General features: G+C 39.0%; 1 protein-coding gene across 4 annotated transcripts in view; it reads right to left on the bottom strand.

Annotated features, from left to right (window-relative positions):
• The window catches only part of ASH1L (ASH1 like histone lysine methyltransferase), a 215150-nt gene that overhangs the window by 135394 nt on the left and 54574 nt on the right, over positions 1 to 25182 (bottom strand). For all 4 annotated transcript variants that reach the window (XM_053916032.1, XM_053916031.1, XM_024573899.3 and 1 more), the window contains exon 3: positions 17330 to 21890. In XM_053916032.1, coding sequence (XP_053772007.1) covers positions 17330 to 21890 — 4561 coding nt within the window. The remainder of the gene's footprint in view (positions 1 to 17329; positions 21891 to 25182) is intronic.

The raw sequence follows: 25182 nt of genomic DNA, 5'->3' as shown, positions 1-25182 counted from the left end.
TAAAACTTTCACAACTTAATATAGCATGAATTTTGGTCATGCACTATTGGGAGTTCAACACTGAAGACCCAAGTAACTAGGGAAATGGTTTGAATAAGCAGGTTCTTTGATGTTTCTAATGTTAGACATACCCTTGGGTAAACCAGAGTAAAACAGAGTAAGTATGCTAGATTTGGAAGGAAACTATGCAATAGTCAGTTCAAAGATGAGAAAAATTTATTGTAAAGTATTCAAATTTCTAACATTTAAATCACTCCTTCACACCAAAATTAAAATAGTTTCAAAATTTTAAGAAAGAAATTCCTCCTTTTATTATATACATACATACGTGTGTGTGTATATACATGTAAAAAAAATCAAGGCTATTGGCAATTTTTGTCAAACAGTGACTGAATCAAAACTGGTTATAATTTTTTTAAAAAAAGGATACCTTGGTAAAAGAATATGAACATAAAATACCAAACTAGTTGGAAATGTCTGATCACGTGTGTTTCAAGTTCTGAAAGCTTTGCTATGTCTCACATTTCATAGTAGCCCTGGAAGCTTCTTTTGAATGAAGGGACTGCTGAGATAAGAGTTGGTTCTACAATAAAAACAGCTGTTTCCAATTGTGGGAAATACATTTACTGAAAGCGATACATTTTATCTGACTCACCAATTAAATGTACTGTAAGAGAGAATGATTCAGAGCTTGTGCTGGCAATTTTTTTAAGTTAAAAAGTCTGTCTTTTTCTCCTGCTAACTACGCTTTTCTCATATGCCCAAATCAGATAATTCACTGAAATGAAATTCTTTTGGAAATGCCCACAATCAATTTTCTGAATTCATCTCCCAATATTCACAAAATATTCATGGTGTTATCTTATACACCATGCTAGAAAGTGTTAGAAATCAGAAAGTTCAGATCAATACTTACATTCTTCAGTTAAAAAAAGAGAAAAATTCAGTATACTTTGCTCCAAATATTAGGTTTTACAGTGAATATACTTTTCCTAACCAAAAAATTTTACTCCTAATTTATTCTTGGAAAACAAAAGTTATCAACACCTACAATAATTTCCCACTGCCTGCTTTTCCTATAATTTGTAACCTGTAAATGCAAAAATACATGATACTGCACACCCAATTTTTGAAATCAGGTTGCAGGTTCTGGCAAATGCAGCCTACCATGAGTTGAAAATGCTAAAGAACAGGAAGGAAATATCTGACACTACAGGTCAGAAACTCTTTCTAGCTCGACCTATTTCACATTGACCTAACACAGATAATTAATTAAATATAATAGTTATCAGGATCGGGTGAAACCAGAAACCTAGCCTCACTTAAAGTATATAATTTCACTACAAGTTCATTTGCAACAAGATGATTTAGACTGTTAGTACAGCACATAACAGAAGACTATGTAACTTAAAAAAACAAAACACTAACCACCACATAAACATCATTTACACAATGATTAGACCTATTATTCTTTTTCAAGCTTTATAGTATTTAATTTGTTTAGTCCCAAACTATTTAAGTGATTGTCAGTTTGATTGCCTGTCTATATAGGAAGCAAAATTTAAATGCCTTCCCTCCAAACAACTTATGAAAGATGATCATTTCTGCCTGGGGCCCCTGTTCTGATTTCATTTAATTTCTCTCAAATTTACATCAACATAACTTATCAAATATGTCTTTTTTATTCAAATTAACATTTATGATGTGATTCCCCACAATAACCCTAGTACCCATCTGGCCCCATACAGAGTTATTGACTATATTCCCAGTACACCACAGGGAATATAGTCAATGCCATGACTGTTTTGTAACTTCCAATTTGCACTTCTTAATCCCTTCATCGTTTTCACCCAGCTCCTTAACTGACCCATCAAATGGCAACCATGAGTTTCTTCCCTGTATCTATGACTTTGTTTCTGGTTTGGCTGGTGATTTGTGTTTTAGACTCCAAATAAGTGAAATCGTATGGTATTTGTCTTTCTCTGACTTAGTTCACTTACCACACTACCTCCTAAGTCCATCCATGTTGCTGCAAATAGTAAGATTTCATTGTTTTTTATAGCCAAGTAATATTCAATTGTATATACGTATCACATCTTCTTTATCCAACCATCAGACACAAAAACCCCAGAATTTACTTATAAACAAATTGTGTATTTATTCTTACATGTTTAAACTTCAGTCACCATCAAAGTACTCTCCATTTGGTGCAATACATCTACCGAGACATTTTTCCCAGTGCTCAAGACAGTTTCTGAACTCGTCCATTTTGATGCCTTTTAGTGCCTCTGCTGTTTTTTGTTTCACCTGTTTCACATCAGCAAAACATTTCTCCCTGAAACATTTCATCCAGGGAAATAAAAAAATCCCTCAGGGCAAGATCAGGTGAAGGGGGAGGATGGGGCACAGGAGTCTTTCCATTTTTGGTGTAGGCAGGTGCACTCATAAATCACCCATCATGAAATGGGCAAAATGTGTTGAAAATAAAAAATTCACTCAAGCCAAACACAGCCTCTCACAATGACACTAACTAGTAGATTGACAAACAGATGGGATTCTAGAACACTCACCTAGCAGGGTAAGTAAGCCTGTACTACAAGGGGCCCACACTCCAGAAGATAATTTCAGTTTCTTTAAGGGTCCCCCCTCATATATACAAATGTCCTTCTTTCTCTCTTATTACAGCTATTGTTTTAAAGTCTATTTCAGGCACTCTCCCTCTCAGAAACATACCTATGCCTTTCCCTCCTCCCACCCCCCAGGCGTGTTATATTTGCCCTTGCCTTTCTATCTCCAAAGCTCCAAAGGCTCTTCTGCCCAGCTGGTTTACTTCCACTTCTGTAACATCCTAATAAACTTTCTAATTTTTTAAAAAATATTTTATTTGTTTTAAGAGTGAGATGGGAAGGAGGGAAGAAACAGAGGGAGAGAAACATTGATGTGCAAAAGATACAATCAGTGGCCTCTTACATGCCCCCTAACCGGGGATGTGACCCGCAATCCAGTCATGTGCCCTGACCAGGAATCGAACCAGTGACCTTTTGATTTTCAGGCCAGCAAGCAATCCACTGAGCCACTCCAGCCAGGGCAATATTTCTTATAATTTGGGGGGAAAAGTCTATTTTGTCCGGTATGTGTTGCTTGCTACACCACCTTCATTTCATTTTCATTTGCTTGAAATATCTTTTTCCAGCCTTTTCTTTTCAGTCTGTGTGTCTTTCGATTTGAAGTGAGTCTCTTATAGACAGTACATATATGGGTCTTGTTTTCTTTTCCATTGAGCCATCCTGTGTCTTTTGATTAGAGCATTTAGTGTATTTATATTTAACATAATTATAACCACATTTAACTTAGTTACTGGCATTTTATATTTTTATCTTCTCCTCATCTTCTTAGAGAAGTCCTTTTAAATTTCATGTAACACTAGTTGGGTGGTGATTACATCCTTTAGCTTTTTATTGTATGGGAAGCTCTTCATCTCTCCTTGGATTATAAGTGATAGTCTTAAAAGGTAGAGCAGTGGTCCCCAACCTCTTTAACACCAGGGACTGTTTTCGTGAAAGACAATTTTTCCACAGACCGGGGGGGTGAGGGGAGACAGAAAGCAGACAGACTCAGGCGGTAATCCCATAAGCTTTGCCAGCTTGCTCACCACCCTCATCCTGCTGTGTGGCCTGGTTCCAGTACTGGTCCGTGGCCCAGGGGTTGAGGAACCGTGGAGTAATCTTCATTGTAGGTCATTGCTTTTCATCACTTTGAATATTTTGTGCCAATCCCTTAGTGTCTGCAAAGTTTTTGAGAAATCAGCTGACAGTCTTCTGAGCGCTCCCCTGTATGTAACTCCCTGCTTTTCTCCTACTGCTTTTAAGGTACTCTTTTGGGTATTTCACCATGTGTCTTGGTGTAGGCCTCTTTGGGTTCATCTTGTTTGGGTCTCTGTACTTCCTGGACTCATATATCTAATTCTTTCACCATTAGGGAAGTTACCAGTCATTATTGCTTCAAATATATTCCCCACTTCTTTCTTCTCCTGCCACTACAATACAAATGTTGTCCCAGAGGTCGCCAAAACTATCCTCATTTAAAAAAATTTTTTTCTTTTTGCTGTTCTGACTGGGTGTTTTTTTGCTACCTTGTGTAACAAATTGCTGATTCAATTGTTTATTACAATCTGCCTTTGATTCCATCTAATGTATTGTTCATTTCTGACTGGTCCTTTTCTTATGGATTCTATCTTTTTGGAAATGTTTTCACTGAGTTCATGTATTCTTCCTCTAAATTCATCGAGGCTCCTTATAACCAGTGTTTTTAACTCTGCTTCTACTTTTTGGTTTATTCATTTTCTGGAGTTTTGTCCTGTTCTTTTGTTTGGGACATGTTTGTTTTCCTCACTTTGGTTGCCTGGGTTTCTATGTATTAGGTGGATATATTATGTCTCTCAGACTTGGCAGGGTGGACTTACGTAGTAGGTGTCCTGTGCGGTTCAGTGGCACAGACTCCCAGGTAAGTGAGCCGAGGGCTCCAAGGGTATTCCTTCTGTGGGTTTGTGTGCTCTCCTGTTGCAATTGAACTTTGATTTCTGCTGGTACTTCAGTGGTAGGACTGACCCTCAAGGCTGACTGCCTATCAGGAGTGTCTATGACTAAGTGAATGAGCTGTTGTTCAGGGGCTGACCCCATAGAGCAGGATTTACTTTAGTAGGGCTCTGGTTCCTGGTGAATTGAACATCTGGTGTCACTTGTGGAGGTAATTTCATGGTGATCAGGTGCTGTCTGAAGCTGGTTATCAGGTATGTGGATTCAGGGGTTATTGGGAGGGGTTCTGGTGCAGGCCCAGGGAAGCCACAGCCTGTGTCTAACCCATGGCACCTGGTGTGAGCTACAAAGTGATCTGTGCTTGGTAGCTGCCTGTGCTGGGCGTGGAGGAACCTTTGAAAGGATGGCTGCCAAAAGTGCCAAAGGCTACTTAGAAAGATGTTCAGGGCATGCAAAAGTCAACGACAGTTTGTTTAGGGTTTGCAAATCTTTGGAAGATTTAGAACAGTCCATAGTGTGGGCTGAGTCTGGGAGCTTGTGAGTAACAGCTGTTGTTACAGGTTTGGAATGATGTGTAGGTAAGGTGGAGCGGAGCTCAGGGAATCACCAGGTTGGGACAAGTGCGTTAACCAAGATGAACTCAGATATGATACCAACCTGCACATCCTATCTGTGTGCAACAGGGCTCAAAAAAGGACCAATGGTGCAGCCAGGACTTCTGTCTGGGAGAGAGTTGCCCCTCTATCCCTCGCCCTAAAGCCAGACAATTCAGTTGCTTCCTGTATGCTCCCGGAGCTTTTAAAGCTGCTTGCTGTCCCTTTCCTGAAACTTAAGTTGAGTGTGGACTTCTAAGTTTGTGCTCAGGCCTTTTCAGAGGATGACTGGGTCTATAGCAGCCATCTATCTCACACAGATGGAATCCCCACTGATTATCAGTCAGATGTTATGGAGATTCCTCTTCCTTTTACTGAGTGCTCTGCTCTGGGGAGCTTGGTATGGGACTGGGAATCCTTCCTGCTCAGGGTGGGCTTCTGTAAATGAGGTACCTCTCCTGATTTTTAACCACTACATGTAGGACGGGACTAGCCCATTTTGAGTCTCTCTCCACCTCTTACCAATCTTATTGTGGCTTCTTGTTTATATTCTTACCTAGTCTTCATGTGGGCCTCAAGGTTGATGGTTCAATAATTTAGCTGCAATTTTGATGCAGTCAAGGGAGAAGATGAGCATAGTGATTAATTCTCCATCTTGATGGGGAGTCTCTGGTAGTGCAGGCTTTAAGAAACTAAACTGGCTTTGGAATAATGTTAAATTCATAGAAAAGCTGCAAAGACAATACAGATCAAGAATTATCTTCCCTTACCCAACTTCCCATAATTTTAACATTTTACATAATTAAGGTACACTCCTCAAAACTGAAATTAGTATGATATAATTTTTCCCCTTATTTCCTTTTCCTGTTCCAGTGTCCAATTTAGGATATCCCATTGTATTTAGTTGTCATGTCCTTCATGTTCTCTGATCTTTGCAAGTTGCTTAATCTTTCCTTGTTTATCCAGGTCCTTGATACTTTTAAAGAGTACTGGTCAGATATTTTGTACAATGTCCTTTTATTTGTTTTCGTATAATTACAATGGTGTCATTTTTTTAATTATATTTTATTGATTATGCTATTATAGTTGTCCAAATTTTGGACCCTTTGCCCACCTCCACCCAGCAGCCCCACTCCCTCAGGCAATCCCCCACCATTGTTCATGTCCGTGGGTCACACATACAGGATTTGTGGCTACTCCATTTCCTACACTGCATTTTACATCCCAACGGCTATATGTATGTAACAACCTAATTGTACTTCTTAATCCCCTCACTCTTTCACACATTCCCATACCACCCTCCCATCTGGCAACCATCAAAACTCTATGTATCCATGATTCTGTGTTTCTTCTTCTTTGCTTAGTTTGTTTTTAAGATTCAATTGTTGACAGATTTGTATTTGCCATTTTATTGTTCACAGTTTTGATCTTCCTTTTCTTAAATAAGTCCCTTTAACATTTCATATAATAATAGCTTGGTGATGAAGAATTCCTTGAGCTTTACCTTGTCTGGGAAGCTCTTTATCTGCCTTTTGATTCAAAATGATGTCTTTGCTGAGTAGAGCAATCTTGGCTGTACGTCCCTAGTTTTCATGACATTGAGTATTTCTTGCCAATCCCTTCTAGCCTGCAAAGTTTCTTTTGACAAATCAACTGACATTCTTATGGGACCTCCCCTGTAGGTAACTAATTTCGTTTTCTCTTGAGGAATTTAAGATTCTCTTTATCTTTAATATTTGGCATTTTAATTATGGTGTGTCGTGAAGTGGGCCTCTTTGCATCCATCCTGTTTGGAACTCTATGTGCTTCCTGGACTTGCATGTCTATTTCCTTCACCAAATCAGGTAAGTTTTCTTTCATTATTTTTTCAAGTAGATTTCCAATTTCTTCTCTCTTCTGCTTCTGGCACTCATGTTGGACCTCTTGAAGTTGTCCCAGAGGATGCTTATACTGCCCTTTTTTTTTTTAATCTTTTTTTCTTCTTGTTTTGATTGGTTGTTTTTTGCTTCCTTATGCTCCGTATCACTGATTTGTTTCTGGGCTTCAACCACTCTAATATTAGTTTCCCTGCAAGTTGTTCATTTCAATTAGTGTATCCTTCATTTCTGACTGGATCTTTTTTAGGCTGTTGAGATCCTCACTAAGTTCCTTGTGCTCATTATAGTGTTTTGAACTCTGCATCTGAAACTTTGCTCATCTGCCTTTTGTTTAGTTCTTCTACTGGAGTTTTAACCTGTTCTTTCATTTGGGCCATTTCTTTATCCGCTCATTTTGGCAGCCTCCCTGTGTTTGTTTCTATGTATTAGGTAGGAGCTGCTTTGACTCCTTGTCTTGGTAGCGTGGCCTATTATAGGAAGTGTCCTGTAGGGTCCAGTGGCACAGCCTTCCCTATCACCCAAGGTGGGTACTCAAGGTGCACCCTTCATGTGGGCTGAGTACACTCTCCCCTTGTAGTTCAGCCTTAGTTGTTGCTGGCACATAAATGGGAGGGAATTACCCAGGCCAGTCAGCTGCAAAGATTGGCAGTGACCACTTATGATCACCCTCCGTAGAGGATCAGCTGTGCCGGGGCAGGGTGGTGATACTCTGACTTGTCCTATAGCTGTCCACTGGGTGTGCTGGCCCTGGGGATTCCCAGGTGGTGCAGGTCAACATCAGCCCCCACCTGTGTTTTGTCTGGGGCCACTGTGCCATAGCTATAAAGCAATCTGAGATGACTGCTACTCGTGCTGGGCTTGGAGATTCTTGGACGAAGCCAAGGTGTAAATCTAAGCTCCTGCTGCTAGTGCCTAGCCTGGGGCTTACTGAGGTCCTTCTGCTGTTGCTTGTTTGATAGGACTTAGTAAGTTGTGAAGCAAGAGCCAAGACCTGCCATTAATATGGGAAAGTAGTTTGGGTGGGCTTGGAAGTTGGTTGGGGTAGAGTCTCTGAGGATCCACAAGGCCGATCAAACAGTGTTAGCCAGATGTATGGAGTCTCAGACATAGCACCTTGCTTCACAGCTCTCTGGAAGTAGTGGGGGAGACCGTTAGAAAAGGGAAAATGGCCTCTACTTGCTCGGATACCAGACACCTCAGTTTCTCCCTGTACACCACTGGTGCCTTTCAAGCTGCTACCCCAGCACTATAGCTCAGAGCAAGTGAGTCTGTGTAGGTGAATGCATATGTGGGTTCTTTAAGAGGAACTGCCTGGGGCTCCAGAATTTTCTTCCACCGACTCAATCCCCGCTGGTTTTTGTTTCCAGAAGTTGTGGGGACTTACCTTCCTGGCACTGGAACCCTGGGCTGGGAAGCCTGGTATCCCTAGCTCCCAAGATATGCTCCCTAAATTTTTTATCCACCACACATGGGTGAGGGACCAGCTCATTCCACATCTGTACCAACCTCCTACCAGACTGGATGGATGTGCTTTCTTTAATTCTGTAGTTCTCAGACTCCTATTCAACTGGATTACTAATGGTTCTGAGTGATGGTTCTACACTTTCAGTTGTAATTTTGATGTGGTTATGCGAAGAGGCAAGTGGTGTCTGCCTACATGGCCCTCTTGACCGGACACATCTACTTATTGTTTGGTTTTTTTTTTTTAAAGAATATCAGAGGCTTGAATTTCCCTTCAAATTATTATATAAAAGGGAATGTTACCATTGTGATTTATTATTCCTGAAGACAAACTTGCACTTAGTTAAGGTGCTGTCTGCTAGGCCTCTTTACTATAAAGTTACTAGTTTTTCCTTTCCATATTCTGTTCTTTGGAATTAGGTCACTAAATCTAGCCTATAATCAACAAGAAGGGAATTAAGTTCCACTTCCCTGAAGAAAATATATTGCATATATTATAGGGGAGATTTATCCTGTTCCTCCATTTATTTATTTAATCACTTATTTACATTGGCATAGACTCATGAATACCTTATTCTTTAGGTTATAGTCAGTTACTGTTATTTATTTTGTTGCTTAAACTGTTCCTGCTTTGGCCCTTGAGAACTGTTTTAAGATAACAATGTCACGGAGGTAATTGACAATTTTGTAACACATGGTATAGTAAGTAGTTTTTTGACATTTTACCAGGATACCAATTAATGTATAATGAAGATATCTTCAAGTTATGTATGAAAAAAATAATCAAGTGAAGACTTGGTATGGTAGCTAAGTTAGAGCATCATCCTGATACATCAAGGTTGAAGGTTCATTGAAGACATCCTAAAATCTTTACCCTTTTACTTCCCTTTCTGTAAATGTACTTCTAAATATGTCTTCTCAATCAGTACCTAAGTAAAAGCCTCTATAATATTCAGGTGGGACAATTTCCAAACACATGCACTGATTTTTCTCTAATCCGTCTATCATAATACTATCAATAGAAGCTTAGCAAATAGTTCCTCAGCTTTAAAACTTTTAATTTCCCATTGCCTATAGGGTAAACTCCAAACTTCTTGGTATTTTATATAAACAAGAAGCTTTATGATCTGTTTTTGCCCACCTTTACAGCCTCATGTCCTGGGTCCCATATCAGACTATTTACAGTTTCCTAAGCATAGTATCAGATCCAGAGAAACTTATTTATAATACTCTCCACCCTCTATTCTTTGCATACTAAACTTAAAAACATTTTCCTAGCTTCTTTTAAGTAAGTCCATTTCTTGTGTACTCCCCAAAACGAATTGTGAATATCTCAATTTTAGCAGATGTCAATAATTATTTGAATATATGTCTATGTTTTCTGTTGGAATTATAAATTCCCTGAGAGCAGAAATTACATCTTATTCATGTATGTATTCCTTGCACCTGGCAAACAACAGACACAGAGTAATTGCTGAAGGGACAACTACTATTAAAATAGTTAAGATTAAAAAATCAAATACATGCACTGGCCAGTGTGGCCTAGTTTGTTGGAATGTCATCCTGTAAACTGAAAGGTCACAGGTTTGATTCCCGGTCAGGGCTCATATCCAAGGGTGCAGGTTTGATCCCTGTTCAGGGTGCATGTGAGAAGGGAACTAGTCGATGTTTCTCTCTCACACTGATGTTTGTCTCTCCCTTTTTCTCTAAGAGTAATGAAAAAATGTCCCTGGGTGATGATAAAATATAAAAAATCTAATACAGCCCAGGCTGGTGTGGCTCAGTAGGTTGGAGCACCAGCTATAAACCAAAAAGTTGCAGGTTCAATTCCTGGTCAGCGCCACAAGCCTAGGTTGTGGGTTTGGTCCCCAGTCCAAGCAGGTACTAGGGGCAACTGATTGATATTTCTCTCTCACACTGATGTTTTTCTCCCCCTCTCTTCCCTTCCCCTCTAAAGCTTTGCCTAAACAAAACAAGTCCTGACTTTCAAAGTGATCTGATTAGAAGATACTCCATGATATATTTAGTACTTTTTACTTATTTCCCTTAACTAAAAATCTTTTTCTCAACTGGTTTTAAGCAGATAGGTAAGCCAGTTTTCATATGTACCTGAAAAAAACATCCTATTAGAAAATGAAGTCACACTTCTATCCACTTATCAAGAGTAACTGTGAAGAGGAGAGATTCTAAAAAACACACCAGTTAACAGAAAATCTTCAATTTGCGATATAATATATGGGTGGGCAAAAGTAGGTTTATAATTGTTCATATGGAAAATAATACAGTAATTAATAAATAATACAAGTATAAACTGTTTTGTGTACTGACAACTGTAGACCCAATTTTGCTCAGACCAGTATATCTGTTCTTTGTCTCTGATTCCTGGCACAGGGTTTCAAAAACCCTTGGAATTCCCTGATAGAGGAGTGTTCTTTTACGCCAAAGAGGTAACTAAGGTGGACCCTAAGATAGTATCAGGTTGGGGGTTGGCCACTAGAAAGACCAACCACATTACTAGAGGGTTGAAACTTTGGGCCAGCCCAATCTACAGTGAATAGAGAGCTAGAAATTGAATTGAAATACCTGGCCAATGATTAATCAATCATGACTATATAATGAAGCCCCAATCAAAACTTTGGACACAAAGGCCTGGTGGAGCTTCTTGGTTGTTGAATACAATGATGTGTTGGGAGGGCAACATACCCAGATCCAAAGAGATAGCATGGAATCTCTGTATCCCTCTTTGTGCCCAGACAATGCCCCATGCAGCTCTTCATTTCCTGATCTATATCCTTTATAGTAAAAGTGTAATCATTAGTGGTTTCGGTAAGTTCTGTGAGCAGTTCAACCAAATTATCAAAGATGAATGACTGTGGGAAGCCACAAATTTGTAGCAGATTGGGCAATGTGGGTGAATGGGGACAAGGAAATTTGCAGCTGGCATCTTCAGTGGAGGCAGTCATCAAAGGACTTTGCTCTTAACTTGTGGGGTCTTTCCTAACTGCAGGTAGTTAGTATCAGAACTGAAATGAATTGTAAGACAACCAGTTGGTAAGAGAGAATTGGTGTCAGAACAGTGACTTTAAAGAGGTCTCAATGTTTTTGTGTTATTTTCTTTAAAGGAGAGGGGAAAAAGGGCAAGTTCTTTTTCTTCAAGCAGATATTTTTGCACGAAATAAATTTCCCTATCTCATTCCCCGAAGACCGTGAAATCCAGGCTCACATTCATCCTCACCCCAACTCCTCGTACTGGCCTTCTAAGTGCTTTTGATGTCCATGTAGAGGATACATTTGACAACCTATTCTGTCATCGTACCTCACCCTCACCTCAATTTTCCCAACTCCTAGAAGCTCCTTCTCACAGTTATTAAATTAGGGGCTGCAAATGCAAATATTTCTTGGTGCCGAATATACTACTTAAATAACTGAACTGGGCCATATATAACACACAACAGGAAACTGTGAGGACTAAGGCAAACTGAAGAATGCATGCCTTAACTAAGCGGGTGGTGGAGTTGCCACTATAAGACCCAGCCATTAATGTCATCCAAAAAAAATATGGATTGTTGTCAGATAATTCTGATTTTTTAAAGAGAAGCAGAATTCTGAAATTCTATGTGAAATCTCCAGATTTTTAAATTTCAGCAACTTTAGAAAAACTTGTAGAGATCATCATAAAAGGTCACAATAAACCAAAGGCTGGTGCTTTTTAACCACCATTTTAAACATTGCAGTTTGCCAGAGCTAACCAAGGCTGTCCTCTTTTCTCACGCTATATTTTCTCTGTAGGGAAATACCTTCATTCTTATGATGATCAACTGATAATCAGACTATTCATAAATGTACAGTCTGGTTTTTGTAGTGTTTCTATAAAGTGAAATTGTTCATACATAACTGATAAAGAGAAAAATACTAGGATAATATGGAAGTACTGTGAATTCATACATGATTTTTCAAAGCACATTAACGTTTTGAAGCACCAAGTTAGCAGCTGAACAAAGAGTACACTAACCAAAACTAAGTGCAGTGAACCATTTGAGCAATTCAGTTTTGTTCAGAATGGCCATTCATCCCACATTCTTCCTTGTGGCTCCAACTGGTCACAGACTTTCCTACAAGAGCTTATTGTTTAGTTTTACCCAATCTCCACACAAAAGAAAGAAAAACAATAAACCAGAACTAGCTATATTTGGCATCACTTTATTTATCTGCTAATTATGTACTTTTATGCCTACAACTGAGCAGCTTCAACCCTTCTGTCAAGCTACTTTCTTATTTTCCTTCAAAGTCCTCTGTTTGCCCTGGCTGGTGTGGCTCAGTGAAATAAGTGCTGTCCTGCGAACCAAAAGGTCACCAGTTCAATTCTCAGTCATGGCACATGTCTGGGTTATGGGCCAGGTCCCTAGTTGGGGATGTGCCAGAGGGGCAACCAATCACTGTATCTATCACACACTGACATTTCCCTCCCTCTCTTTCTCCTTCCCTTCCCCTCTCTCTAAAAATAAATAAGTCAAGTCTTTAGAAAATAAGGCCTCTGTTTACTGTAGTATTTCCTTGTTCATTACACAACTTAAACATGTCTTTTTAACTATTGCTGGTATTTTTTGGAATTATTTTCTTCCTTGGTCACCTAGTTACAAAGATGCATAGGTTTTGAGAATCTGCTCCTAACTCTTTTGCAAAAGCCATTTAATTTTTAATGAATAATTTTGCCAAATGAGTTTTTCAAAAACGTAGTGAAATGCCTGTATTTACTGAGCTCCACAACTAGATATCCAACTGCCTGTTCAAAAGCTCCACTTGGATGTTCTAAAGGCATCTCAAAGTTTATATATACTACAAAGCATACTTGTGCTCTCCCTAAATCTGCTCTTCCTGTCTTCTCTGTATTAGGTCACAGCACCACAATCATATGTTCACAAAGTCTGCCAACACCCCCATCTAAGTAATATCTCATCTACACTACTATTTTGCTATTGCCAACTAACTGGTTTCCTTATAACTATTTTTGTCCTCTAATACTTGAGCCAGAATGATCTTTTAAAAATGCATATCTAAAATCAATAACCTGTCTTTTGCTTTTAGTATAAAATCCAAACTCTTTATTTAAACACATGGTCTGGCCTCTTTCTTTCACCACAGCTCTCTTGCCACCTTCTCTTTTGTAATCCTTCTTCTACCACAATGATCCTCTTCCCCCACACTAGTTTTTAAAAAAATGACTAAGCTCCTTCCCAGTTCAGGATCTTTAAAAGTGTTCTTCACTAAGGTTGAGCAGCTGCTACCTTCTCATCCTTCAAGTTTCAACTTTTTATCCTCAAGCCATAGCTAATAATTCTTATCTAAATAGGTGCCATCTCTCTCCTAATTATCCACCCTAACAATGTTATATGAACTTGACAGTATTTTTCTCAATTATGCCATTATTTATGCGCTTACCACTACATTGTTTATCCTTTTTCACTAAGTGAAAAGTTAATGAGGCCAGATATCATGTCTTTACTCTCTACTATATGCCAGTGGCTAGAACAGTGCTAGCGGATTTGGAATTTAATAAATAAAAGAATGAATCAATGAACAAATGAATGAGTGGAATTCTGTTTACCTAGCTAGCTAACTGCTGCTTATCCTTCAGGTAGCAGTTTAGGGTTCCTTTTTCTTTTTCTATTTTTTAAGGGAAAGAAACATCAATGTTTGAGAAATACATCGATCTCCTGCCTCTCGCACACCCCCAACTGGGCACTTGGCCTGCAACCCAAGCATATGCCCTGACCAGGAATTGAACTGGCAACCTTTTGGTTTGCAGGCCAGTGCTCAATCCACTGAGTCAAACCAGTCAGGGCAGGGTCCCTTTTTCAGGGAAGCCTCGCTGGGTTAACCATTTCATGCTGTCACAGAACTCTGTGACACACAGACACACACACACACACACACACACACACACACACACGAGGTCTGTCCAGAAAGTATTTTTCAAGTAATATGAAAAACAGAGACATTTATTGAAGAAGATACAAGAAACACTGTACATAGTACAATGAGGCCTCAGTCTCCTTCAAAGTGTAACACCTTGCCTTCTTCGGGTGTGGAGAACCAGGTGACTTCCATTGGGACAACTGGGCCTTCATTTCTGGATCATAGCTGTAGACCCAGGATTCATCTCTGGTTATGACCGTCTTGAGGAAATCTGGTTCATTGGTAGTGGTTTGAATCAAATCATTAGCAAATGCAGCATGATGTTCCTTCTGCTAGGTAGCAGAAATCACGGAACTAATTTTGCCACAACACATTTCGTGTCAAGATCCTGGGTCAAAATCTCAGACACAGTAGTTTTTGGAATCCCCAGAGCAGCTTCTAGTTCTCACACTGTCAGTCACCAATCTTTGTTGATTGCACTTGTACACGTTCAATATTCTCAGGTGTTCTTGTTGTAGGCCTTCCAAAATGTGGATCACTTTCAACAGATTCTCAACAATCTTTGAGGCATTTGTGCCACACTTTTATTTGCGCTGCACTCATTGCATTGTCCCCGAAAGCCTTCTGAATCACCCAAATAGTTTCCGCGGAGGAATGTTCAAGCTTAATGCAAACTTTGACACAGATTCATAGCTCTGCTTGCTCATTTTGAACACAACGGCCACAAAGTACACATGATCACTCAACTCTGTCTATTGCCCCCACTGACTAGTACAGTGAAGTCATTATTCACGCATGCTCATTCCTGTCCACTCTCCTTGGCTGCAAGGTTACATCATTGTTGCACAAACATTCTTGATTTATTAACAATGGCTGTATTTTGTCCAGACAGACCTCATATATGTATGTGTGTGTATGTATATATATATACACACATATACATCACTTATATCAATTTTAATGATTTAAAGTGTAATTTTTTTTTTATTCCCCATCTCTTCCACTGTAAGTTCAATGAGAAAACAAACCTATTATATCATAAGGACCCACAAAGTACAATACCTGGCAGAAAGTAAGTATTCAAAAGCTGTTGATTAAGCATTTATCAAAAATTTGTTAAGGTGGTTACTACATTTATCATGGTGATCACTTTGCAAGGTATATAAATGTTGAATCACTATGTTATACACCTGAAACTAATATAATACTGTATGTCCACTGTAATTAAAAATATACTTTAAAAATAAAATCTTTGAAAAAGTCTAGGGGGTGAACTATATCCTATTTTCTTCAAGAGTATACAATTAAATACTTTACTAAAAGGTCTTAGATTGCTTCTCTATCATCAAATTTTAAAAATGTAAAAAAACTATTTTGTTGAATGAATCCAATTAAAGTTTAAGATTTTTTTCAATTTATTACAGTGTTAAAAACTAAAGAATGCTCAGCTTTCCCAACAATGTAGCTTTTTATTTTTCAAAAGTTCATGAATAATGAAAATCAGGAACAAAACCTTGTTTTTGAGGGCCTTATTTCCTGAAATGCACAAGTTTTTAATCTTTTTGGTGAATAATACCAATTAACATCTGTGTGGCTTAGTATACTTCTTATAATAACCCTACTAATTCCATTTTATAGGAAGTGATATTGAGGCTTAAAGAGTTTACTTGGAGAATCTGATGAAATATATTAACCTTCCCCTGAAAAATACACACAAGCATACATACACATAATTTTACTTACAACATCAGAAGTTTTATGGACTTCCTAAAGTTATTTACAAACCCTTAGGGTTGAGATTGTTGATTAAAAAATTCCTTACTTAGAGATATTGTCAATTATCAGTGATTTTCAACTGGTGTGCCTGTTGCAAGAATTTTTAAAACATGCAATACCTGACTAGACTGGGGCATTGCCTTCTTTTCTCTTAAGACTGTCAAATAAAAAAATGACAACAGCTAGCACAACAACAGCCATCCAACATGAATGAATCAAAATTATACTTATTTTTTGGTCAGATAGACAGAAAATATAATTTCATTAATTAGTCTGTGTGCCAAGAGATGAAAAAGGTTGAAAATCGCTGTCCTACATAAATGGGCAATGCTTCCTCTTTCTTAATTTCTATCTTTCAACCCTTAAAAGACACTTTCTAGACATTACAAATCAATTATCTAAATTTGTCTCATGCCATTTTGTATCCAATGAAGCAGCTTTTATAAAGACACTTAAAGGTACTCTGAAAAATGAAATCCCTCTGAATATTTAGTTAAATTTTATAAAGTTGATAACTTGAATGCTTAGATTGTTATTATGAGACATACAGGATTAAGATCATACTCTTCCTATAACATAGAAGCATTTATAATTATTGGATTAGTATATACAAAAAACCCGGCATAGCTACTAACAAATATCTATGAGCCATTTTTCACTAAAGAAACTGTGTAGTAACAGCCTACTTGTATAAGAAAGATCATCTTACTTGTATAAGTAAATCATTTTTCTTGGTTTCCACAAACTAAGACAGTAGTTTATTTGTTTTGATAGTGGTATCTCTGCTCAAAACTCAAAATTAATGCAAAGACATGACTTATCCTACTTCTCATATCTATTGAAAGTGAGAACTTTGAGGACAGCATTTCAAAATATTTATAGAAACAAAACCCACAGATCTATTAAAAGTTCATGTACAGCCCTGGATGGGTAGCTCAGTTGGTTAGAGCACCACCCCAATATACCAAGGTCATGGGGGGCTTGATCTCCAGTCAGGGCACAAAGAAGAAACCCAATGAATGCATGGATGGGTGGAACAAAATCGATGTTTCTTTCCCTCTATTAAAAAACATGTCTTTTAAAGTTCAAAAACACGTATCAGGAAACCAGTGGGCAAAATAATCTTGTTTCTCTAACATGCAAATAAGAGGCAACAAAATGATCCTCTTACCTGACAAGGTCTGTAACACCCTTTCGTTGGAAGGCAGTGGCTCCTTTCTGTGAGGCCGACTTAGTGAAGTGTCCTGTGTAGAAAACAGTCCAGGGCTGTCAGTTAATTTCTTCCGGCCACTGGAGTTAGGGTTTGAAACTCTGCAGCTGCCTATTGCACTTGTGAAAAGGTTTGTATGTTCATCACTGCTGGCTGGATCAGAGTTGGGAGTGAATCCTCCAAGGGATAAACTGGGAGAGGTTTCTGAACAGTCAATCTGTAAAGGTGTCTGCAATCCCAAGGCCAATGAACTCGATTCCGAAGGCTCTCGCATCCACTGTTCTTCTCTGTTTATTAAGCTTTTTGAAGGAGAAAGATGAGGGCAGGACATATGACACCGGTGCTTTTCCTTATGTTTATATCGTTCTCCAACAGTATCCTTTCCAAATCGATAGCGCTTCAAAGTCTCCAGGACGGATCTGGAAGAGCCAGTGTCCATGGAAACCTGGGGTTGCTCAGAAGAACGGTGTTCTCTATGTTTGTGACGGTGTCTGTGTTTGTGCTCAACCATCCAACCATAGGCCATTTCAGGCGGAACACTAGGGTAGGTACTCATGGAAAGGAGGGGAGTCCTGCTGGTTGTAAGAAAGGCCTCCTGTCGAAGTAGCTTATGTTTTTTCTTATGGTATTTGGTGGGATTGAGAAGTAAATGACCAGCATGCATATAGGAAGGAGGTGGAAGTGGAGTAGTGAAAGAAGGAGATGGAGGAGGTGGATAAAGAGTAGGGGGATACCTCCCATAGTAACCCAATCCTATCGGAGCAGCTGTAAGGGGTGAGGGAGAATAAGGCATGCCATAAGAGGGATAGAATCCAGTACTAGAAAGAGGAAAACTAAGGCTATGCATAAAGGGCATTTCAGCCATTGCCTCCCTCATCTTAGGGGGTCTTCCTCTCTTTTTTTTTAAGTCAGGCTTTCTAATGTAGTGCAAAGGGTCTAAGGGGAAAGAAGGATGTGTATAGAAACTATTAAAATTGATTCGAAAAATCGTGGGTAGGAGGTCTCGGGGGATAAAATGATGACTTCGATGGGTGATTCGAATTTCACTTAGACGACTTATTAATTCCTCCAGATCTGCAATAAAGTCTGGATCCTGTCTATTACGGAGTTGGGGATACTTCTTTTTCCGTTTTCGTTTCTGCCTTTTCATCTTGTCATAGCTGAGGTAATCGTGATTCCTGCGCTTACATTTATGCTTATGTTTTTCTTTAAGACTGCTTAGAACTGTAGATGTTTCAGGGGGAATCAGAGAAACATGCTCAAAGGAATGCCTCCTCTTTTTTTGCCCACAAAATTTCTCTGCCCTATCTGATGTGCTATTATTATCTGTTCCGATTCCACTATCACTGGGAATGGTCTCATCACTATGAGACTCACTAATCGGAGAAGGAGTAGCTTCTTTCAGAGATGTGAGTTCACTCAAATGTGAAGGAGAATTTGGCAACAAAGTAGGAGGAGATAATCGCCTCCTCCCCTTTGAGGCCTTCTTCATTGCAAGAGTCTGAATCATACTGCCCTGTCTGGAGTGTAAATGCAAATATGGCACTGAACTGGGTTCAACAAAGCCTGCATCACTACTTACAGGGCTCTGACCTCCACTAGTCCCAGAAGACTGAGAGCAAATAGGTGATGGAAGAATCTCAGAACTACTAGCAGATGAAGGCAGTAAAGGGGGAAGGATCTGTCCTAATGCTGACCCAGCTGCCTGCTGAGCTGTTTGCTCAAGAACTGCAAGGCTGGTAGGGCTACCAGAAAGAATGCCATTTAAGACGGTTTTTGGTTTTCGACCCCTCCTTTTTCCTATGTAAATGGTTCCTTTCTTACTGACGTTTATCTGTTGTCCCAATTTAGAGCCAAATGTGGCAGCAAGATTTGACACTGTATTATGGAGTTTGGATTGCACTTTCCCTTTATTACTCGATTCTACAGAGCTCGAAAGAATCTGATTCAACAGTTTCTTTCTCTTTAAAGTCTTCATTTTATTTATTTTGCGGATAATGGTTTTCATCAACTGTCCATTGTTTCTCTTGATAATTTTTTTATCTGGTTCCATCTCAAGGTCACTCATACTACAGACAGCTGGCCTATGACTGTCATCTAGGTCATCTGGATCCTGAAGTTGATCCTCGCTCTCAAAAAAATCACTGCTACTTCTATGGTTGTCGCTTTCAGACTCTAGCTTGCTTGGACTTTCGGTGGCAACAAATGGAGCCACTGATAGTACAGGTGGCTTCATCTTGACTGGTGACCTCATTTGCCTCTTAGGTCTGCCTCTCTTTTTTGGAAAAGGAGACACTGACAGACTTTGTTTGAAGGAAGGAATTTCAATTTCTGGTTGCAAAATTGGGGGTTCTTGTTCTTCCTTAGACTGCAAAGAAAAAACTTTAGAGGCAGGGATTTTTAAAGTCCTCTTAGGTGGACCTTCCAGTTGAGGCATCTCTTTAGATTTAGGTCTTCCTCTTTTAGGCTTATAAATATCAGACAAAAGGTCACTAGAGACACACATACTGGAGGATAGTTTGTGAGTGGCAAAAGACTTATGAGATGGTTTTTCACTGTCGGTTAAGAGAGCAAGAGATGGAGTTGTAGATTTGCTCAACTTTGGCAAACGGCGTTTAAGAAAGTCATGATCTACAAATGAAGATGGTCCAATGTTTTTCATAAACTTGGTTGGCTCAGAATTACTATGTGATAGTGAGCTACATGAAACATTTTTAAACAGCTCTGATCTTTCTAATTCTAGCCCTTTTGGAGATCGGCATGTGCTTCTTGCCACCACTTTAGTCCACCGAGGTTTTCTTCCTTTCCTTTTTTTTAATGGTTTGGACTGCAAACTATTGCTTAGGCTCTCAGCAACTTGGCAGTGTTTGTCAGAGGCAGTTACCGCACCAAGTTTTAGAAAGGGCTTGTTACTAAATAAACTAGTAAAGTTAACAACTGAAGGGGTAATTGTATGTACACTGGATTCAGAAGTGAAACTTGGCTTTTTTCCCAAAGAGCTTATTCTTGGAATATCTATATGTGTAGCTTTTGAATCATTTAGCTCTTTATCAATCCCTTTACATTCAATATTCATGATATGACCCACAGGCCTATGACCAATGTTCAAGTGGGCACTTTCAGAAGTAAATTGGTTCTTTCCACCAGATTCAGAAATTTCTTCCCTTAGTTCTGTAGTAGAACTTAAAAGTAATGAATTAGGAGCCAACTGTGGAGAAGTTTCAGGGGGACTTTTGGTTAAAGGATTAACAGATACAGTAGGTGATGGGGAAGGGAGAGTGCTTTCTCCTACTGCACTAAAAGGGGATTTAGCTGTAGATGCATCAGAAGCAGTTCCCATTTGAAAGTCTGGAGAAGTGCAATATACAGGAGGTTGCTTTTCATGCTTTGAGGTTTCATATGACCCCCTTTCACTGGATGAGAAACTATCTTGCTGAATGCATGTTCCTTCATTAAACATTTCTTTCTCCAAATGAATGATTTCTTTTCTAACTGAGAACTTTTCCAATATGCTTTCTTTACTCTGCCGAACAACATTCTTCTCAAAAGTTTTGCTGGTGGCACTGTCTTTCAGGGATTCAGAAAGTTCCTGGCTTTCATGACTACTGACATTTGTACTACAAGAAGCCTTAAGTGATTCCTGAGTGGAGAGCAGTGCTTCAGCTTTAAGGTTTAGGGCATCTTTACTGACCAGTCCTGCCACAGGACAACTCACTAGTTTCTTTCCAATGTCCTTATTAACTAATCCCATTGTTGAATTTGCTACAATCTTCTTTGCACAGTCCTTGGCCACTAGGCCAACAGTAGAACCCAGTTTCTTTCCCAAGTCTTTATTAACCAGTCCAACCACAGTGCCAAATCCTAACTTCTTTCCAGATTCCTTATTCACTAAACCTGGAACAATACCAATTCCTAGCTTCTTTCCTGAATCTTTGCTCACCAGTCCTACTGTAGTGATAGTCCCTGGCTTTTTGCCTAAGTCTTTATTAATGAATACCGCTGTAGTGCCAGTTCCTAGTTTTTTCACAGAGTCCTTATTGACCAATCCTACTGTTGCATTAAACACTGGCTTTTTCCCAGGATCTTTAGTTATCAATCCAACTTCTGTGCTAACAGCTGTTTTTTTTATTAAGTCCTTATGTATTATTCCAGCTAGAGAGCCAACACCTGCTTTCCTGATCAAATCCTTGCTAACCAATCCTGAAGGAGTAGAGCCAGTACCTAACTTCTTCAGTTTTGTCTTGGAAGACTTGGAGGGAGGACAAGTTGCAATAAGCTGTGCCAACTTTTCTGTCACACTTGTTCCTCCATTGAGTAATGTCCTGTCCTTTAAATCAGGATCCTGGCTACCAACAAGAGTAGATGATGTTGCATTAATGTAATTTGTCATTTCTGAGTGTACTGGAGAAAGCTTCTTAGACAAAGGATTGTTTTCTCCCTGCGAATGAAGATGGATGTTTTCTTCAGATTGGCATTGAATGGCTGTAATATCACCTGCCTTCTTGTACAACTTTGAAGGGTCCTAAAATTTAAACAAGAAAAAGGTTTTAGAGAGGGTAAACCTTATACCACTTCAATTTAGTATTATAATCAAACAAACCTATGGATCACATGTTAGATACAAGATAAGCAGTAGTCCTTCAAAAAAAAATCTAACTGAACTAAAATAATCCTAAAATTCATGTGGAATTATTAAAGACTGTGAGCAGCCAACTGCACTCTTGAGAAAAAAGGTAACGAAGTTGAAGATAACATATTCCCTGATTTCAAAGTATATTACAATGTTACAATAATCAAAAAGCAGGGTACTTACACAAAAACAGACACATAGTTCAATGAAACAGAATACAGAGCCCAGAAACAAAGCCACATGTACATGGTCAATTAATTTACAACAAAGGAGGCAAGTGCATACAATGGAGAAATAACAGTATCTTCAACATGCCATGGGACAGATACATGGGAAAAAATGGACAGATGATACTATATATAACCTTATAAAATGCTTTACGTTTGAAAATACTAAATTTCCCTTTTTGTATTCCTATAGAAATTCCTTGGTTATTTTATTTATAACATTACTGAGACATAATTCACATACCATAAAATTTACCCTTTAAAGCACAAATTCAATAATTTTTAGTATATTCACAGAGCTGCACAACTACCAATAATTTTAGAACATTTCATCAGGCTCCATTTATTTTTGCATATGTATACTTTCAGATGACCTTGAGATCCATTTACAAGTTTTTTAAAAATTCCAAGTAGATTTTTAAAAAATATTTTGTTTATTTACTTTTAGAGAGAAGGGAGAGAAAGAAGAAAGAGAGGCAGAGGAACATCAATGTGCGAGAGATACATTGATCTGTTGCCTCTCCCGTGCCCCTAACTGGGGACCTGGCCAGCAATCCAGGCATGGGCCCTAACTGGGAATCGAACCAGCAACCCTTGGGTTCACAGGCTGGCACTCAATCCACTGAGCCACACCAGCCAGGGCTAAAATTCCAAGTGGTTTTATCTTTGTATACTAATATAAGAAAAACAATATTTCAACATCAACTTTAGCTCCAAAATGACAAAGTAAATTTATTTACGTAGCCACGCTTTTTGGTGTTACTGGATGTTTATAATTTTATTCATATATGTCCTAAACACTGCCAAGTTTATTTCTAAATATCTCACAAATACTGATGTTACTTTTGTGAGTAATTTTTTGTTATGTTTTCTAACTCTATAAACTGATGGTGTTCAAGAATACTACTGATTTTATTTACTTCATAACCTTAAATTTTTGCTCCATGAAAGAATTAATTTTTTCAGCAAATAGGTATTAAGCACCTACTGCTAAGAATAACAACAATGGAAAAAAATCTTTCACCATGGAGGTTTCATTCTAATGCATGAGAGGGGGAGAGGCAATAAAAGATACATGAAATGTGCTATATGGAAAACAGGAGAATGAAAGAAGAGAAAAAAAAACAAGGGTGGGAAATGATTTGCAATATTAAAATAGGTTGCCAAGGAAGTCCTAATTAAGAAGATTAGATTTACAGAAAAACCCAAAAGAGATGAAAGGGATCTCCATTAACTACCTGAGAAAAGGACAGAACAAAAAAAGGAAACAAGAGGTAAGATAAGGCTTGGAGGCAGGAGTCTTGTCTGGTATATTCAAGGAATCCAGGTTAGCTGGAGTAATGAAGGGAAGAGCAGTTGGGCAGGAGGTAGGGGGACAGACTTTTTTAATCTAAGAGATGGGAAGCCACTGGAACATTTTATTAAGAAAAGGTTGTGATCTAATTCTTCATTCAACAAGTATTGGGTGACACTCATTGTTGGAGATACAGCAAAGAACAATAAAGACAAAAATCCCTGCTCTTGTGAAGCTTATTACATGTTAGTGGGAGAGAAACACAATAAAGAAAAACAGTAAATTTTAAAAATATTTTTTGTTAGTAAGTGATAACTGCTATGGGAAAAACAGAAGGCAACTGAAAGTGCTAAAAGAGAAAATGCAAAACTGAGTTTGATGTCTGGACTAGGCCTTACTGATCCAGTAACAACTGAACAAAGACAAGTGAGGCAGTTAACAGGAACATCAAGAATGCTAGTGTAGCAGGACTTTAGCAATTGACTAGGCTAGAGTAATATGGTATGTAATCAGAGAGGGCTAGTTAGATCATGGAGGGCCTTTAGGTCATTATAATGGCTTGTGCTTTTTACTTGGAATGAAATGGGGAAGCACTAAAAGTTTTTGAGCAGACAAGTGACATGATTTCACTTATATCTTTAAATATACTCTCCCTCTGTTAGCATGGGTAGCTAGGTAGTTACTCATAAAGGAAGGGAGCAAATGGAATCAGACATTAAGCCTAATAAACTAGGGAGCTGAATCAGACATTAAGCCTGATCCACTAGGAAGCCACAACATTCACAGGCTCCCCAGGGGACAGTCACACTCTCCACTGAGGGGACTTCATCCTTGACACAGCCAGGAAGAATTGGCCTACCAGTCATTAGCCAACAGAAGGAAGTCCTTTGCTAGGCACATGCACAGCGGAAACCAGATGATGCAGCAAAAATTCAGGGCATGTACACTAGGAGCCAAAATGACACAAAACGGAGCATGCAGTCTAGGCTGGAAAATGAGGGGAAAAGACTGGATTGGTTAGGGAGAGGGCCCAGCACAATCCTGTGAAGGATTAGAAAAGAGATTGGTTATTTTGAAAGAAACCCTGCTTTCACCAAAGCCCAAAGTAATGTAATCAAAGCTTAACAAAGGCCTGTCTGGGTAGCATGCGTTTGCCTGATCGTTTCAGCACTCTTTTTTCCATAGCAACCATGCAAACCTGGCAGCTGCACAGCTCCAAGTGCAGGCCTGTGTGCAGCAAGAGCAGCACTGGCCAGAGCACAGCTGGAGACAGAGTCTGAGGTGTACTAAGCTTTGGCATGGACTAAACTGAACTATAAAAGCTTCAGATACCCTACTGGATGCCAGGCCAATGGCACAGAATAGCTGGACTCTGGTCCTCCTGGGCTTCCTCTACAGCAAGACGGAGCTTACCCATCTAGTCTGGTCATGGATGAGACACCGAGCATCTGGTGACAGTCTTTTATTTTTGCTCCAATAAATCTTACCACTACACCTCATCCTCCTATGCATGAGTCCCTGAAATGTTTTCCTCATGACTTCACTGAAAAGACCTATTTCCACCGGCAACACCTCTAGCTGCTCTCATCATAAAACCACAGGGATTCAAGGGTAATAGGATAGAGTCTTGTTGGCAAGCTACATTAATCTTGACAAGAGATGA

The sequence above is a fragment of the Desmodus rotundus genome, chromosome 12 (assembly GCF_022682495.2).
Source record: "Desmodus rotundus isolate HL8 chromosome 12, HLdesRot8A.1, whole genome shotgun sequence".
In the NCBI taxonomy this organism is placed as follows: domain Eukaryota; kingdom Metazoa; phylum Chordata; class Mammalia; order Chiroptera; family Phyllostomidae; genus Desmodus; species Desmodus rotundus.
The sequence above is the reverse complement of the archived record's forward strand: the minus strand, read 5'-3'. Positions and strand labels throughout refer to the sequence as shown.